At 39.0% G+C, this 18,557-nt stretch overlaps 1 protein-coding gene across 1 annotated transcript in view; it reads left to right on the plus strand.

Annotated features, from left to right (window-relative positions):
• Window positions 1-18,557, plus strand: part of agbl4 (AGBL carboxypeptidase 4) — a 503,648-nt gene that overhangs the window by 429,892 nt on the left and 55,199 nt on the right. Inside the window, exon 7 of the mRNA XM_052095121.1 lies at window positions 16,314-16,403. Within this exon, the coding sequence (XP_051951081.1) occupies window positions 16,314-16,403 (90 nt within the window). The remainder of the gene's footprint in view (window positions 1-16,313; window positions 16,404-18,557) is intronic.

Raw genomic sequence — 18,557 nt, forward strand, 5'->3', positions numbered from 1 at the left:
GACATCCCCTTCTAATGAACTATCGGTAGTTTGGCTAGGCACCTTAATTCAAGTGAAGACAAATCTTTATGTTATGACATACAATGATGAGAACGGTGTGCTTTCAACAGTTCCAGTATGATAAGGCGCCTATCACAGAGCGAGGTCCATAAAGAAATGGTTTATTGAGTCTAGTGGTTGAGAAATTGACTGGCCTGCACACAGCAACCTGAGCCCCAATGAACACCTTTGGGACAAATTCAGCCTGGTCTTATGACAAATCATAATAATAGCATGAGATGGCAAAGTCATACATGCTGGCTCATACACAAGACATACGACATTTACTCACATGTTAATATGATTTTTCCTAAGTTTAACCCCTAACCCAAACCCTAAACCAACCCATGATATTCATAGGAAAATCCCTTTTGTGTTCCATGGAAGAAAGAAAACATTAGAGTTTTGAATGAGTAAGCAACATTGTTCATTATTCCTTACTTAAAACAAAGTGTTGGACAGGAGGCTAACTAAAATGTTATGTTTGTTGATTGGTTGGTCTCTGTGGGAATAAAAGTTGTAAATTTTTGTACGAGACAAGTCATACGATATCTTACGATTTCGCCATCTTAAACAAATTATTATGAATTGTCACGAGTGTAGGGTATTACATAGATAATTTAGAGATGTGGACGGGATCAGTTATGTTGGGTATTTTGCACGCATTCTACCACCGTTATATGTAAGGATATTTGGTATGCTAAATTTAGAGGGGAATTTAAAGTCTCGAAATATGTGAGCTATGAACTAATTTAAATTGTCCTTATTGTACCTTATTAGGTAAGGAAATATCTAACGGAATTAGTCATGTGCGACAACCGTTAAAAATGTGATAAATGACAACTAACTCAATTATTTGTCTTAATAGATTCTCCAGCATTGATATCGTAATAAAACGTCTCGTTGTATCCACTCACAATTTCTACTGTAAGGAATTAGCTTTAATAAGGGAATTATGATTAATTCACTTATTGGAGTAATAATATTCTCATGGCTTATTGAAAATAATATCACATGTATTTAGGTACAGATTTGAAGCAAAATCTTTTAGAAACAGGGATGAGATTATTTATCAGAATATACCACAGTCAAATAATCTTTGAATACAGACAAACGTTATTGCTATTCTAAACATACATTTAATCTAACACATATATACATAAGACTTGAAAAGAGAGTGATCTTGATCACTGTTGACAATACCTTAAGAACCTTTTATCCTTCTTTGAGTCTACATCGATTTGCTATCGGATTACCCAAATTATTTAATTAATACACCAGCACTTTGAGCACAATATTTGAGATGTACTTGCGTTCTTTGTGTTGCTTGGTTTTTGGCGCTTGGTCGAAAATTTGTTCTGTCGATGTTTTGATCTCTGTATGATCGAAGTTTATTGTCTGTATTAATTAGTGAGGTTAGCTGTGAATCGAAGCCTTCTCATGTTTGTGAACCATAGAGAGTGATGAGCTTTCTCGGGACATCGAGTCCCGAGCCTCCTTTGGACCTCACATGGCATGGACCTGGTTCTGATGGGATCCCGAGAAGACCACGAGGGAAGAGTCAGAGCGAAGTCTGAACTGAAATTTGCCGCATCCCCAAAGGCGTCCTGCGCCAATCAGAAGTGACTCAGAAGAGTCACATGGTCGACTGGGCTGTCCTTTCAGATAGCTGATTTATTAGTCTTTGTTAGAGATTCTCACTATTTTCCCTCTCAAAAATAGTGCATATTTAATCATGAAATGTATATCTTGCAAATGGTACAAGAGACATGATAGTTGTTGTCATCAGATTTCTCTATGTAACAAAACAAATGCTTGCATACCAAATGTTACTTTTTTTATGGCTGTTATACCTGTAGGTAATAAAACATGAAAATCCCTGGTTATAAAATCATATTGGTTTTACACATCATTGTATTTGATCAAGTTAAACCTTATAGTTACCATTCTTAGTAGAATGAGATGAATCATACAAAATTAAAGATTATATTTATCAATTATAGTTGATTGCACATCGCAAAACACATTTTAAAGAGGTCCATCAGTCTATAATCATTCATTTGTCAGGTACAAACATTACCACGGTTCAAAGCAATTTTCAACATTATCTAGCAAGGCTAGATTAAGATGAAATGTCTTAGAGTTGTGCAAATCTGATGGTCCTTGTAACCTTACAAAAGAGAAGTCTGCTTTAACTCTGTTCAGGAGGTCAGGTTGCGGAGGGGCCTTTCTGACCAATGAGGACGCCTGGGCCGTTTGATTTATGACATGGAAACATTCCAAATTGAAAGGCTGTGTTTTTCCTAGATACAAATTATGTTGTTCAATTCTTCTGCGTGTATAATCCAACATGAGACTATGTTGGATAAATTAAAAAACTGACTGTGAGCAAAGTCAAATGCCAGGTCAACATCAGCGCCATACCTCTCTGATGCTCATACATCTGAATGGGATCCCCACAGCCATGTTGCAACATCTAGTGGAAAGACTTTCCAGAAGAATGGAAGCTGTTAGCAAGAACCAACTCCCATTTAATTACCGTGGTTTTAAAATGAAATGCTCAACAAGTTCATATGTTTAGGTGTCCACATACTTTTGGCCAAGTAGTATTCCTTCGTTCTCTCGTTTTCTTGCAGGTGCACTATGTGTTGGCCACTAAAATGTTGTTGAATCTCATGCTAGGTATACCTTTGTAGCTTCTCAATGTTTGTTTCGGTCTTGGCATATTTCCACGGCAGCACTGGACTTGTTTCCACGGTAGCAGTGGTTGGTTGTCAAGTGGCAAGCAGTCCCTCTACACCTCCTTATCCTCACCCCTCCAGCTCCTTTTTCTGTTTTGAAGGGAGGAGGCAGGAGTCGGGGAAAGCGGAGGGAGACTATGACCAATGCTGCCAAATCGAGAGCGAGCAATTTGGCAATAGGGCTTTAAGCATTCTCTCTCTCTCTCTCTCTCTCTCTCTCTCTCTCTCTCTCTCTCTCTCTCTGTTTGTCTCTCTCTTTCTCTCTTGTTTTTCTCCTTGAGTCAGCTCAATGTTTTCTATAACCAGCCCATCTGGCACCAATTGTCATCCATGCGATTATCAGCCAATCGTGTGGCAGCAGTGCAGGGCATAAAATCATGCAGGTATGGGTCAGGTTCAGTAAAAGTTCACATCCGTGCCATGATTGTTGGTGCCAGATGGGCTGGTTTAAGTATTTCTGTAACTGCTGATCTCCTGGGATTTTTACACACAACAGTCTCTAGAATTTCCTCAGAATGGTGCCAAAAACAAAAAACATCCAGTGAGCGGCAGTTCTGTGGATGGAATTGCCTTGTTGATGAGAGAGGTCAACAGAGAATGGACAGACTGGTTCGAACTGACAAAGTCTACGGTAACTCAGATCTCTGTACAATTGTGGTGAGAAGAATATCAACTTAGAATTCCGAGATGCAGGTTGGAGCTGCTTTGGCGGCACGAGGGGGACCTACATAATATTAGGCAGGTGGTTTTAATGTTGTGGCTGATCGGTGTATATTGATATGGCAAAATACCATAAAAAAAAATTCAATGGCAAATACATTCTTTTACTTAATTACATAAAATTACTGTGGACGTATTTGTGCAGTGGTTGCAAATATGGCAGGACCATGGTACTTTTTTGGTACTTGTAGACACAAATATGAGCATATGTGTCCAATAAACTTTTATCACGTCCAAAAACTATGGCATTACAGTGGTACATTTTTGTTATTGTAGCATATGGGTGCACAAAACGTTTACCTTGTTCAAAAAACATGTTATTGGGTCTGTTCCAAACTTTTGTGAGATGCCTCGCAGTCTCCTACATAGGCAGCTGTCTTCTATGGCAGCCTCCTTACTGAAATGATGCCTCATAAAAGAAACATTTGGAACACACTAAAAAGGCAGCAACTGTGCGCGACATTCAAATAGTGCTCCTCACGTGCAGCGCACAAAAGACTCAACTTACAACTGATTTCAATAAAGGTGACGCTAGAGGAACGACACTATACCCCAAGGAGCAAAAATGCACATTCATTTAGTGTAAAATAATCAGTTTTTTATGAAATAAATAAAAATCCCTGTACTTTTCAGTATTGAATGGTTTTTCCACCAAGCTCATCACAGTGCATTCTGGGATTGCCTACCTGGTGAAGGATACAGATGATGCTACCTTATAACTTGGCCCAAACAAGATATCTTAGGAGGCAGCCTTCACATCGGGAGTGCGCCTATGATCCCTTAAAATGATGCCTCCGAAGGAAGCTCACTAGGTTTTGGAACAAACCCTAAATATCTATTTCTCTATGTTTGACTGATTCATTCTAAAAAATGATATAAACCTAATTAGTAGCCGTTTCAGTAACACAAATCTCCACCAGTTCTTTGTTTAAGCCAAAACAAGCAATGAGAAATGACCACCCACTAAATGACTATTTTTCTTTCTCTTACTCCCTTATTCTCTCTCTTTGCCTTTCAACTGACACTTCCTCCACCTCTCTCAACCTCAAGTGTCATGCAATTGTAAAGAACAGAAATCTCTCCATTTCACAGAGATGAGCGTGGGTGACAGGGAGTTCTTGATTGCAGTAAATCGATCTCTAATCACCCCGCGCTCAGTGCTTTTATCCCTGTAGACCATCTACAGGGTTTAAGAGGGTTCAGAGTTGTATTTACATGCTGAGTTTTAGTGGGTGTCTCTGTCTCTCTCTCTCTCTCTCTCTTTCTCTCTTCAGCTGTCTGATACCAGTGTCATCAGAACATGTCATTGTAATCCTCTGGAGTGAGTAATTTCTTTCACTGCTTTGTGAAAACCCCAAACTCTTGGGCTCTTGATTGCTCACTTCAGCCTCCACTTACAGACTCTGGATTGTGTAGAGCGGGCTGTTGACCGGGGCGTACACTTTCTCTTCCCTTTCTCCTCGGTTCTGACCTGTGTTATTCCCCCAACCTTGCTCAGATGTGGTCCTTTCACAGTCCAGCTTTGTGCCTGGCCGAAATCTGCCCCACTGCTGGAGTTAAATGCAGGAAAAGGCATCTTAAAGAATCATATGGATGTATTCAAAGGGTTTCTTTGAAAGAGGCAGTGTTTGAATAGAATCAGATCTCAGATTGAAGAGGTAGTCTGATGCTTAAAGGTGAAAGAGAACCGTGGAAGAGCCCAGGGGTGTAAAATGTTTATGACCTTGTGGGTATAGAGCAGATCTGAGAGGAAAGGCTCTGTGTACTGCTGGTTCTGCCTCGACCTGACCTGTACACAAGCAGGAATCCACAGGCGTAAAGCTCTATTTCTTTTAAAGCCATGTCCTTGAGGAATAGAATGAGACGGGAGTGAGAGAAAGAGAAGTTAATGACTGTTCAGCTCCAGCACCCTGTACAGCAGTCTGCACCCTGTATAAATTGAACACTACTGACAATTTACAGCTAGTCCGTGTCGTCTGATATGACGCACACACAGGCGAGCATGTCATGCCGCCACTGCTGCAAACTGATGCTAATTCACTCCAGCGTGAAGGTGTTTGGAATAGATTAACACTTTTGGAGGGAGGAGGCCCGTGTGGCCTGTATGGCTGTGAGGGAGGGGATGAAAGTTGAGGGGGAACTATAGATGCTGGCATCGAACCAGGGCCGTGTACCCATCTCACTACCCATTACCATTGTACTTTTTCATACTTTTTGTCCGTGTAAACAAAAATGAGCACATATGTCCAAAAAAAATAACAACATGATAATACACTCTCAAAAAACATGTAATTACCATGGTACTTTTTGGTACTTTATTTTGTTACATGTAGACAAATATGTGGACATGTTAAATAAGTTAATAAATGTAGGTATTTAATTAGGTATAAATAAAGGTATTTCCATGGTATATGACCAAAAAATATGGTATTGCTATGGTAGTTTTGGGTACTTTTTTGTTTGTGTACAATTACAATTTAAGCATATGTCTATTTTTATGGTATTATTATTATGGTACATAAAAAAAGAAACTATTACTATGGTACCTGTCCAAAAAATGGCTTTACTTTAGTTATTTTTGTTTGTAGGAACAATTATTATCTTTTATACATACAATGTGCAAGAAAGCATGGCATTATCATGGTAGACTACTATTTTGTCAGTGTAGACAAATATGAGCATGTCCAAAAACACAGTATTATCATGCTACAAACATTTAAAAAATGGTTTTCCTAATGTACACTAGTGGATTTAGGTATAGGCGACATGGGCAAGCGCCCAGGGCGGCATCTTGCCGGCAATGCTGGGGGAGGCATGAGGCACCCGCACAAAAAAAAATTTGGAATGGTGACATTTGTTCAATAATTTTTCTACCGCTTATTTGCACGTCACATCAATGATGTCAAGTCAAGGCAATTTTATTTGTATAGCGCCTTTCACAACACACATCGTTTCAAAGCAGCTTTACAGAAGATCAGGCATTAACAGACGATAAAACTGTAATGCCTATAAAGTCGATGAATCATCATTGTGTAATTAGATAAAATACGATCGTTAATCGTGTTTAAAAATAAGTAATTAAATAATAATTGTATTAATAACCCCAGTGAGCAAGCTGAAAGCGACTGTGGCAAGGAACACAAAACTCCATAAGATGTTGATTAATGGAGAAAAATAACCTTGGGAGAAACCAGACTCACTGTGGGGGCCAGTTCCCCTCTGGCTAACATCATGAATATAATGTAAATATTACTTATGTATAGTTAAAGTCATGGTTTAAAATTATTAATCTAAGTAAGTGTTAAGGGTCAGTGTTTAAACATCGATTTTGTTTGAACTGTAAGATTAATGACCAATGTCTTTGAAGTCCATCCTGGATTCACATCCAGTTCACATAGATGCAATTGTCCTTGTTAATTGGCTGATGAAGGCTTTTTTTGGCAATTGTTAATCTATGCATTCCATTTCAAGATCGTAGTCCATAAATAGACCGAGGTGATGCAGGCAGAGATCAGGGATGTGAAACGCAGTTCAGCCTGGCCGGTAATTGCGGTGAGGTTCGGTGTGGTCCATCCTAAATCCAAGGTTCAGACAATGGCATATGAAGTATCACATGTCTTATAGTTGGAGTTGGCATCAGTTCATCCTCTGAAGTCCATCATAATTGACTGAAGTGATGTTTGGCTGTCACCGGCTGCATTTAGTCATCATCATTCAGCGACACGTAGCAGTGGAGTCCAACACAAAGCAGGAATGGTGCTGGATCCAGCCGGTTCTGGTGACCTCAGGATAGGAGTCCCGAGGTTGAGACAGGGAAACAAATAAAATAAAATAAACATAGATGCTATTCAATTTATTATAGAGTTATAAATCATGATCAATGTTTCTGGTTTCTGGTTCCAGCAGACCCAACTAAAGCAGCCTAATTGTGGGTTGGAGGATAAATTAGGTGTATGCCTGGCTGAATAGATGAGTCTTTAGTCTAGACTTAAACTGAGGGAGTGTGTCTGCATCTCGAACAGTGTTAGGGAGACTATTCCATAGTTTAGGAGCCAAATATGAAAAGGATCTACCTCCTTTTGTGGATTTTGATATTCTAGGAACTATTAACAGGCCAGAATTTTGCGATCGTAATGAACGTGATGGAATATAGCATGGTAGAAGGTCACTTAAGTACTACGAAACTAGACCATTCAAAGCTTTGTACGTAGATAACAGAATTTAAAAATTAATACAGAATTTAACAGGTAGCCAATGTAACGATGATAAAATGGGTCTAATATGATCATATTTCTTGGTTCTCGTTAGCACTCTGGCTGCTGTATTTTAAACCAATTGAAGTTTATTTATTGATCTTGCTGGACATCCTCCCAGTAATGCATTACAATAATCTAGTCTTGAGGTCATAAACACATGAATTAGTTTTTCGGCATCAGCAACAGAGAGCATATGCCTTAATTTAGCAATATTTCTTAGGTGGAAGAATTCTGTTCTGAAAACATTGGTAATTTGATTTTCAAAGGACAGATTGGTATCAAATATAACACCTAAGTTCTTTGCTGTTGAAGATGATGTAACAGTACATCCAGTAGAGTTTTTGGTCCAATAATCAGTACCTCTGTTTTGTCAGAATTGAGAAGAAGGACATTTCTGGCCATCCAATCTTTTATTTCACTGATACACTCTGCTAATTTGGAGAATTGTGAAATCTCATCAGATTTTGAAGAAATATAAAGTTGTGTATTGTCAGCATAGCAGTGGAAACTTGTTCCACGATTCCTGATAATATCTCCCAGGGGAAGCAAATAAATGGAGAAAAGCAGAGGCCCTAAAACTGATCCCTGTGGCACTCCATATTTTACTTTTGTTTGGTTTGACAATTCCTCATTTACATAGACAAAGTGGTAGCGGTCTGCTAAATATGACCTAAACCATGCTAATGCAACTCCACAAATGCCAACATAATTCTCCAGCCTATTCAAGAGAATGTCATGATCTATCGTGTCGAATGCAGCACTAAGATGTATATACTATTTCTCTGTAGAAATGAACATATTTGGGATGATACTACCTTTTCTAGTATTTTTGACATAAAAGGGAGATTTGAGCCAGTTCTCCAGGATCAAGTTGTAGCTTCTTAATAAGGGGTTTGATAATTGCCATTTTAAAATTTCTTGGGACATGTCCTAAGCATAGCGAGGAGTTAATAATATTAAGAAGAGGTTCTGAAATTACAGGAAATACCTCTTTTAAGAGCTTAATTGGTATAGGATCTAACAAACATGTTGTGGCTTTTGATGTTTCGATAAGTTTTGTTAGCTCTTCATGACCTATGACAGAGACGAATTGAAGTTGCACGTGAGGAAAATTATTAGACACCGTTTTCTGAGGTGCTATGACAGATGATTGCATAATTCCAATTTTTTTTTCTGATTATTTAAATTTTATCTGTAAAGAAATTCATGACTCTTGTGCTGCAACGTAATATCTGGTTCTGTTGAGGCTTTATCCTAACCAATTTAGCCACAGTACTGAATAAACATCTAGGATTGGTGTGGTTATTTTCTATTTGTTTACTAAAATATGCTGACCTGGCAGCTTTTAGTGCCTGTCTGTATCTACAGACACTATCCTTCCATGCACCACGAAATACTTTAAATTTAATATTTCTCCACATGCGCTCCATTTTCTGAGCTGCTCTCTTGAGAGCATGAGTGTGATCATTGTACCATGGGGCAGGGCTTATTTCTTTAATTTTGATTTTAGTCGAAGTGGGGTGACAATATCAAGAGTGCTAGGGAAGACAGCATTTATATTTTTTGTTATCTCATCAAGTTCTTTTGGGGTTTATTGAGTGCATGAGATAGATCTGGAAGATTATTAGTGAAGCTATCTTTAGTGGTCGAAACTGAACGATAGCGTGGTGTAGATTGAGTAACATTAGCTGATTGCAGCATACAAGAGACGAGGTAATGATCCGAGATGTCATCGCTCTGCTGCAGAATTTCTATATTATCAACATCAACTATATATGACAGAATCAATCATTCAGTACCATGTTATTATCCTTGTAACATGTTGCACGGTGCGAAGGTGTGATGAGAAAGTGCGAGCGCAAAGGTGATCGACTGTGATAGCTTTACTATAGCATGTGAGTAAGGGCAGCTGGTGGAGTTTCTGGTGCCCCTTAGGGAGTTGGTGCCCTACACAGACTGCATAATATGTGTATGTTGAGCTGCGGTACTGTGGTAGCCTAATGGTATTTTTCTGAAAGTGATTAATCTAATGGCTTATTAGATTCAACAAAACCAAACTGGCTTTGGCTGAACCTTGACAGCTCCTTCAGTTTATGTCAATATTCTTTAAAAATCGAGTTTAATTTACAGTATATCACTGAAAGCAACACTACCACTCTCATTATAATGAATAAATCTGTCTACACTAGCGCTGTCCGGTAGCAATCGAGTATTATTCTTTATGGAGTATCTAATATATGGAGTGGACCATTTTATCTGACCTGTTACTCGTCTAAGGTAACAGCACTTCAATGTTCCGGGGCTAATTTAAAACTGCATTTTTTTGCTTCCTTGAAGGGCACTCCTGCGGGAGGGAACACCACTCCAGAGATCGTTCAAAATGAAAGTGAGAAAATTCATCTTTTCTCAGAGGGCCCTTCCACAAGACTGTTAGTGAAGGGTACATTCATACAGTAATGCCATGTTTCCTTCAGAGTACCCACTTCAAGGGCTCTGCAGTTCAGAGTGAGTATAGGGCATAGGGAGGATCACTTGCTATTGGAATTCACCCCCGCTGCAACGTGTGCTCTTAAAGGTACCTCCGCTTAATTTTCTTTAATACGCCCGTGATTTACAAAGAAATCTCATAATAACACATTACTGTTATTGTGAGATATGACAAGATTTTAATTTAGTTTTAAACTAAATAAACTATTTTCATTTCATTATTAAAAATGTCCCCTTTTTCTGAACAACCAAAAGGGCTTGCGCCCCTGCTGCCCCCGTTCTGTGCACATCAGTGTCATTATAGTAATACTAGTAATGGATGGATGGTTTGTGGTTATTGAGTAGCAGATCTGGAGTCTGTCGTCTGACCCTAAAGAAAGGACACTATCTGAAATAAATGCAGCCTGTCATATTTGAGTCATCTATCTTGGGCCCATGTTATGCAGGCCACTCGGCCTGTCTTGAACAGAGTGATGCTGCCATTTCTGCTGAATTTGATCTGCTCAGGTTCCAGCTCTCCTAAAGATCCCAGGTAATTGTGTTACGTCAGGGCCCTTTTCATGTCTTATCAACTTGCATTAAAAGTGGCATGTCGACCACAGGAGAAAAGCTGAACTGCACAATCTGCATAACCTTCAAAATCCATTAGATTTTTCACTTTTTGTCAGACACTTCTCCTCATTTGACGCCATTTACATATCTATGGCACCTTATCATAATACACTCGCGTTTAATTTTTTAGATCCTCGCGTCGGGCGGTAATTTGGGGAATTGTGCTCTCAGGTGAAAAATGTGCTGAGGTGGCTGTCTCAGCCATTGTTGTCAACATAACATTTCTCCTTGTCTCCCTCTTGTTTCTCCTCTGTCTTTCATTTATTTTCTAATGGAAGTGGGTAACAGGAGCTGAATAGGGCTGTTGATCTTTCGTATGATTTGGAGTGGTGGGATCTTCTGCGAGATGAGGGATTCCCAGTGCTATCAGACCAACAGCACCATTAAAGAAGAGACATAGAGCCCCTTTAAAAGAGTCAGCCCATTTCTGGTGCTTTATGGTCTAATTGGGAGCATGTCTCCTCTATAGGACAGCAGTTGTTTATGTCCCACCCGGTCCTTATAGGTAAGAGAGAAAAATCCATACATTAAGGCATCAGGATGTCTGTCAGATGATGAAGGAAAACAGAGTGTAAGGAAAGCACTGATGCAGCAAAACAGATAAAGAGAAAAAAAAACTTCTCAGATCACTAAAGCACATTTGTCTTGTTTCATAATAGTTTTTTTTCTGCCTTTGCAGGGTTGTATATAGTAAATGATTGGATGTGTGAGGATGTTATGGAGTCTGTTGTTGATCTTTAGCACCACCTGCAGGTCAGAGGACATCAGTGTGATAAAATTAACTTTTTTCCACACCTGCTGATAATTTATCTTCTATATATATATATATATATATATATATATATATATATATATATATATATATATATATATATATATATATATATATATTATATTCTATATATAATATATATTATAATTCTATATATAATATAATTATAGCTGTTTTTCCTGTCAGTGGATAATTTAATTAATTGTGCTTCCACAGCATCATATACCAGCCAGTCTCTGTCTCTGGTAAAAAGGCATCTTAATTTTGTTACTAATATGGTATTGGTTTCTTAATTTAAAGAATATTCCACTTTTATATTGCATAAGGAGTTCTGGAGGAAAAAAACTTCAGGCATCCTATATAAACTTGACTATATAAGCATGACCAGGGATGTTTCTAGCTATAAGCGGTATAAGCAGCCTCTTAGGGCCCCTGCGCCACCAGGGGGCCCCTCAAAGCAAGGTTGTTTTTTTGTGTGTATATAGTCATTTATTGTAATAATTTGGGTGCTTCTCATTTGGAAGGCTGCAGTCTAGTAAGGCTGTGTCCTTTCTAGATGAGTCCTTCTGAGGCTTTAGGCTAGACTCCTCCTAAGCATTCAGCATTATAATGAGATGGTCTAGTAAGTGCGCATGTCAAACCATATGCTTAGAACAGTGTGATATTTTAGTTTGTTTAAAAACCCCACATACTTCAGAAAACAAGAAATATGTTCTTAATCTCTAAATTATTTTAGCAAGATTTTATATTCACAAGCTATAGTCACTCAAAAAAGCCTTTATATACTACATTTTGCAACACTGATCTTAGAATTTATATTGAAACCCTTTCAAAAATGAAAATACGGAAGCCTAGACTTGTAAAAAAAAAAAAAAACAATAAAACTTTTAAATCTTTTCAAATTTATGTAATTTCCCTTTTATTTATTTATTTTTGTGCGCTTTGTATCTTCGAATGTGTTGTATTGTCTAAACTACTTTTTTTATTTTTATACATAATGTCATCGCTGCAAATGCAAATAAAAACTTGAAGAGAGCGAGAGAAAAAGTACAGGTTTCCGTCTCTGCGGTTACTTGACTCGCCTTTTTTATAATTTGGGACATGTGCAATGGATTGTGGGTGATTGAAGGCCATGGAGGATGCACTTGATGCATCTTCCAAAATATAGCAAACGAAGGCTGCGAAACAAGGCTGCCTTCCATGGGTCCTCTAAATTGAGATGGTCATTGTCAGTGCTTGATGAAGTGGCAGCCGAGATATCCAGACTAACGAGGATACAGCCTTCCGATTGAGAAGCACCCATTGTCATTTGTAGTATGTTGGCATGGCACAACATAAACACGAGGCTCGCTCCATCTTTCCCTAACATCTTGGGGCTGTTTAACAAATGCAGCTTAATGAATGAAACATGACTCAGGTGTCCCGAGCCACCATTTAAACAGTTGAAGTTCTTTTTAACTTGACACTAAAAATCGTGGTGCACATCTTGGGGCTTTTCAGACTGAACGCTATTTGCTCTAGCTAGCTAGGACAACAAATAAATCAGAACGCAGGTGTCTTGTGGTGCGTTATTAACAGTTGAAGTTCTTTTTAACTTGACGTGCCATCTAAAAAATGCATCAAACGTCTTGGAGCCATTCAGACCGAACACATTTTTGCCGTAGCTAGCTAGACGCAGTAGAATGAATGAAACAGAACGCAGGTGTTTTGAGAGGCGATTTTAACACTTAAGATTCTTTTTATCTTGACATGGCATCTAAAAATCATGCCGCTTCTTCGAGAGATGTTGAAAAACAGAGAAACGCGATACAGCGGTCAAAAAGGCTAGTCCAGCTACACTGCGCAACTATCAAAGACACCAATCCAACTTGTGTTTACATAGAAAAACAATTGAAAACAGTGACTGCTAATGAGTCCTTAATTAATATAACGTGCGAAGAAGGGTAGCCGGTGGAGTTTCTGGGGCCCCCCCTAGGGAGATGGTGCCCTACACTGACTGTGTAATATTCATATAGGGAGCAGCAATACTGACGCAGACAGATGCAAAAGGATCCTAGGTGTAGCGTTTTCTTGCAGCATTTTTGTGCCTACTGCCCCATTGTTTTACATCCATCGGCATGTTGCTGTGGGTCAGGCTCATGGTGGGATTTATAACTGATAGAGTCGCACACCCATGAGAGCGTCGGTGCCTGGTGAAACGCAAGCACTCACATTTACAACAAACGCCAAAGCCTTTCCACCGAGACTTCTGAATGGCAAAGTCATTCGTCTCTGTAAAGGACAGAGAGAGTGAGATAGAGAGAGAGAGAGGCAGCAAGAGGAATTTTCCCTTAAAATTCAACTAATGTTTTATGATTGCGGCCCATGCTTAAGTATTTTCAGCCCCCTAGGAAGCCGATTAGAATATATATGGGTGAATGTTGCATAGCGGCAATCAGCATTTCCTGCAGCTCAGCACAAACCCAGATGAGATCAATAAGATATTAGGCTTGTGTACATAGCAATGAGCTCAACGATCACTGGAGTCATTTAGGACACAGCGAGAGAGGCCTTGATATATTATTGACCAGCCATACAAGGCAAGCCAGTCCCATGGGCGGGGGGGTATGTGTGCACGCATCCATGTTGTAACAGTTGCTTTAAATGACAGATAATCATCTGTTCACTGTGGTGTGGTCTGGAAGTTAGGAGGATATCTTTGTTGATCAACCTATGTTCTGCTATCCCTCAGAGGCATCAACACGTGTGTGTGTGTGTGTGTGTGTGTGTGTGTGTGTGTGTGTGTGTGTGTGTGTGTGTGTGTGTGTGTGTGTGTGTGCGTGCGTGCGTGTGTGTGTGTGTGTCAGCGCACTGTGCCTTATTAATTCTATAGATATTCCCGAAACTAACACACCTGATTTCTTTGCACACAAATCATGATTTGTCCACTCGTGTCCATTTTTCATCATGAAGCATTACTCCTTTGTAGAATAGAATTATCTATATTTGTTGACAGACAAAATAGTATGTTTAGGGTTTCAGTGGTGAATGACAAGGCTGTCCTTTAAAAACAGCATGTACGTAATCTACGTTTATGCTAATGGGAAGAGATAACAGATTTCTATATTGTGTTAGTGTGCTTATGTATCCTTCCTGGCTATTATGTGATTTCCTTGCCTGTATTGGAAAAAGGCCTTTCTGACATACCTGTTCAAACAACCAACGGCACAGCTGATAAGAAAGAATGCTTTGAGCCTGAATGAATTCCCTGACGTGCTTTAGTGTCCTGCCTTGAGGAACAGAATGCTCTGAGACTAAAATGTGCTTGCCGCATTCCTAGAATTATATGAGGCATTTTAAAGAGTAGCTTTTGTTGGCAGTCCTTTCTAATTTGTCCAGCCTTTCTTTTCATTAACTTGAATGGTATTCCCCATTTCATTCACAACTGGCATCGCTCACAAAGCTGGACTGATTTGATTTATGGTGTATTAAATTTCTCGCTATATCATTGTGGAGATTGTGAAAGAAGAGAAGAGGACAAAATATCTGGAAACAGATCTAGGAGCATTGTTGCATCCATGATGAGGGACCGGCATGAAATTCATTTAAACTGACAGTAGATTTAGCTTCAAACTGTGACTTTCTAGACACACAAAGAACTTTTAAAGAGGTCTAATTCCATACTTTTGTAGCATTTTATATTTTTTATGAAGTCCATCTATAATGATATTTCATATTTTGGGTTTTCATGAAGCCTGTTTATAAATAATCATTATATTAACAATTATGTTGTGTTGGTAAAGGCACAAAAATAAAACATTCCACCTTTAAAGTTTGTATAGAATTCATTTCATGACATGCCGATTACTTAATATTTGCTGAGAAAGGCCCCCTAAAAAGATACTCACTGAGAACTTTATTAGAAACACTGTGGTCCTAATAAAGTGCCCGGCGAGGGCTGTTGTAGCCTATCCACCTCAAAGTTCGATGTGCTGTGTATTCTGAGATGCTATTCTGCTCACTAAAATTGTACAGAGTGGTTACCTGAGTTATAGTAGCCAGTCGAAATCACTGTGATGACATATTTTTCCCATTTTAAAGGTTAAAGTGTACGTTAACTGAAGCTTCTGGCCCGTATCTGCATAATTTTAAGCATCGCAGTGCTGCCACATGATTGGCTGATTAGATAATTGCATGAATAAATAGGTGAACAGGTGTTCCTAATAAAGTTCTCAGTGAGTGTATATCAATATAAATAATTCTTAATAATTCAAATACTTATATATGTTTCAGCTATATTTGAAATATATTGCCTTATTGTGGCAAAAGAGTGAAGCATTGATTAGACAATACAAAAAGTGGCTTTAGAAGTCAAAGTTTAGAAAATATGGTTTGTTTTATTGCTATATCATTGAACGGAACCCAATCACTGGCCTACAGTCCACAGCAATACATTTTGTAATTCAGTTTGTCAATCTTTCCTGTTCCCACATTCCTGTTCTGGGACATTTCCTATCATGTCTGAGGGCTGAATCTCCATTCTTCTGACCACGTATACACTGTCCTGCCAAGACCCCAATCTGCTGAGACTAACCTTTCTGTGTGTGTGTGTGTGTGTGTGTGTGTGTGTGTGTGTGTGTGTGTGTGTGTGTGTGTGTGTGTGTGTGTGTGTGTGTGTGTGTGTGTGTGTGTGTGTGTGTGTTTCAGCACATCTGAACAAAGAGCGAGAAAAGCGGGTGGTGTTTCTCACAGCCCGTGTCCACCCTGGAGAGTCACCTGCTTCCTTCATCTGTCAGGGTAAGACCTCATCTACTTCTCCACAGACACATACATAGGTTCTAACAGCATGATGATGTCCAGAGATCCTGTAGTCTGGTGAAATACAAAATACTGACCAATGTTCTAGACGGTTTTCCTCAGTGGGTCTCTGCTTTAAAGGGATAGTTCGCCAAAAAACTTTGTTCCAAGCCCAACAGGCATAATGCTCAGTCTCTGTCACTATTCACTTTCATTTTACAGAAAAAAAAAGAATCAAAGAATGTGAATGATGACAAAAATTCTGCCTAATATCTCGTTATATCTTGTGTTCCATGAAATAAAAGAAAATCATAAGGGTTTGGAACAACATGAGGGAAGTTAATTTTAACTTAATTTTTGGTGAACTGTTCTTTTAAGTTCTGTTGGGCTCTGCTGTGAAGGTCAGTTGAGGAGTGGAAAACAGGAGGTCAGAGAATGTACAGAAGATTAGAAGAAGTGTCAGCTCACCTTCTCTGTATCACTCCTAAATCTGTTTAAAGCTGGCGATTCAAAGACTTTACCTGTCATGGAGCACAACACTTGCTGACACAAAAGTCTGGCAAAATGCCTAGATGTCAAAGGCAATGCAATCACTTCTGCAGCAAAACTCTTTTTACAACAAAGAGACGTGTCTTTTCTAAGAATGTCCTTGACAAACGATGACAATTCTTTTCACAAGTGAATTGTCTAATAGAGATTTTCATACCTTAATGTTAGATGTTTGAACCAGCATTGTCTTTGCCCCAGCAAGCATCTCTATTATTATTGCTCATACTTATGGTTCAGGATTTGAGCAACTTTGGCACGTAACTTGTTCTGCACTGTTTATGCTACGGACATGAATGAAACCTCAAATGTAGTTTGTTGATGATAGGTTTGCAATCAGACTTAGCATTTTCACTTGGTGGACAGTAAAAGGGTGGAATAATCCCAAAGACTTAAAGGGATTGTTCACCCAAAAATGTAAATTTTCTCATCATTTACTTACCCTCATGCCATCCCAGATGTGCATTATTTAATTTTTCTGCTGTACACAAAGATTCATAGAAGAATATCTCAGCTCTGTAGGTCTACACAATGCAAGTAAATGGTGATCAGGCCTTTGAAGCTCCAAAAAGGAGATAAAGTCAGCATAAATGTAATCCATACAATTCCAGTGGTTTAATCATTGTCTTCTGAAATGATCCAGTTGGTTTGGGGTGAGAACAGACCAAAATATAACTCCATTTTCACTGTACATCCCGATTACTTTGTAACCTTTTCCAGCTATATGCAAAGCAACAATTCTTGATGATAGGTCTTCTGAGATCTCTTTTTTGCAAGGTCCACTTCAGCAGATGTTTCTTGTGAATAGCAAACTCCAAATTTTGAGTGCTTTTTATAATAAATATACAATAATGTGTTATTAGTTAAAACAGATTGTATTTGTTCATTATTGTAACTTAACTCAAACCAGATTTTAAGACAAATTTATACATAAATGCAGGTAATTCCAAAGGATTCAAATTAAAGATTAAAGAGCAGTTGTATCGAGTGATGCAGTAAATAGACCAAAGAGAATACAATGCAGCTATTAGTACAAAAGAGCCATCGGGAAACACTTTTCCAGGCAGCTCATTATAACCCAGTGGCTGGCCACTTAGCTGATGAAAATGCTTTGAACCACATAATGGCCAGGTGAATCTGCCAGCCACCCCAAAAGTGTCATTGCGGCCTCTGCTGTTTATCAAGAGAAGAGAGAATTTGAGAGAATTGGCACGGACCTCTTTGGACCATTAGAGTTGACTGCATGTGGGCATCACTTTGTATTAGTTCTGGTGGACTATGCAACGCGATATCCGGAAGCAGTGCCTCTTCACAACATCACAGCACGTAGTGTTGCAGAGGCATTTACATTTATGAATTTGGCAGATGCTTTTATCCAACTTACAGTGCATTTATTGCAGGGACAATCCCCCCGGAGCAACCTGGAGTTAAGTGCCTTGCTCTAGGACACAGTGGTGGTAGTCATGGGGATCAAATCAGTGACCTTCTGATAAACAGTTATGTGCTTTAGCCCACTACGCCACCACCACACCACTGGGATAAGGAGGTACTCTTCAAAATGATCTCCCGAGTGGGAATTCTAAAGGAAATCCTCACTGACCAAGGCAC

The sequence above is a fragment of the Xyrauchen texanus genome, chromosome 27, assembly GCF_025860055.1.
Source record: "Xyrauchen texanus isolate HMW12.3.18 chromosome 27, RBS_HiC_50CHRs, whole genome shotgun sequence".
NCBI lineage: Eukaryota > Metazoa > Chordata > Actinopteri > Cypriniformes > Catostomidae > Xyrauchen > Xyrauchen texanus.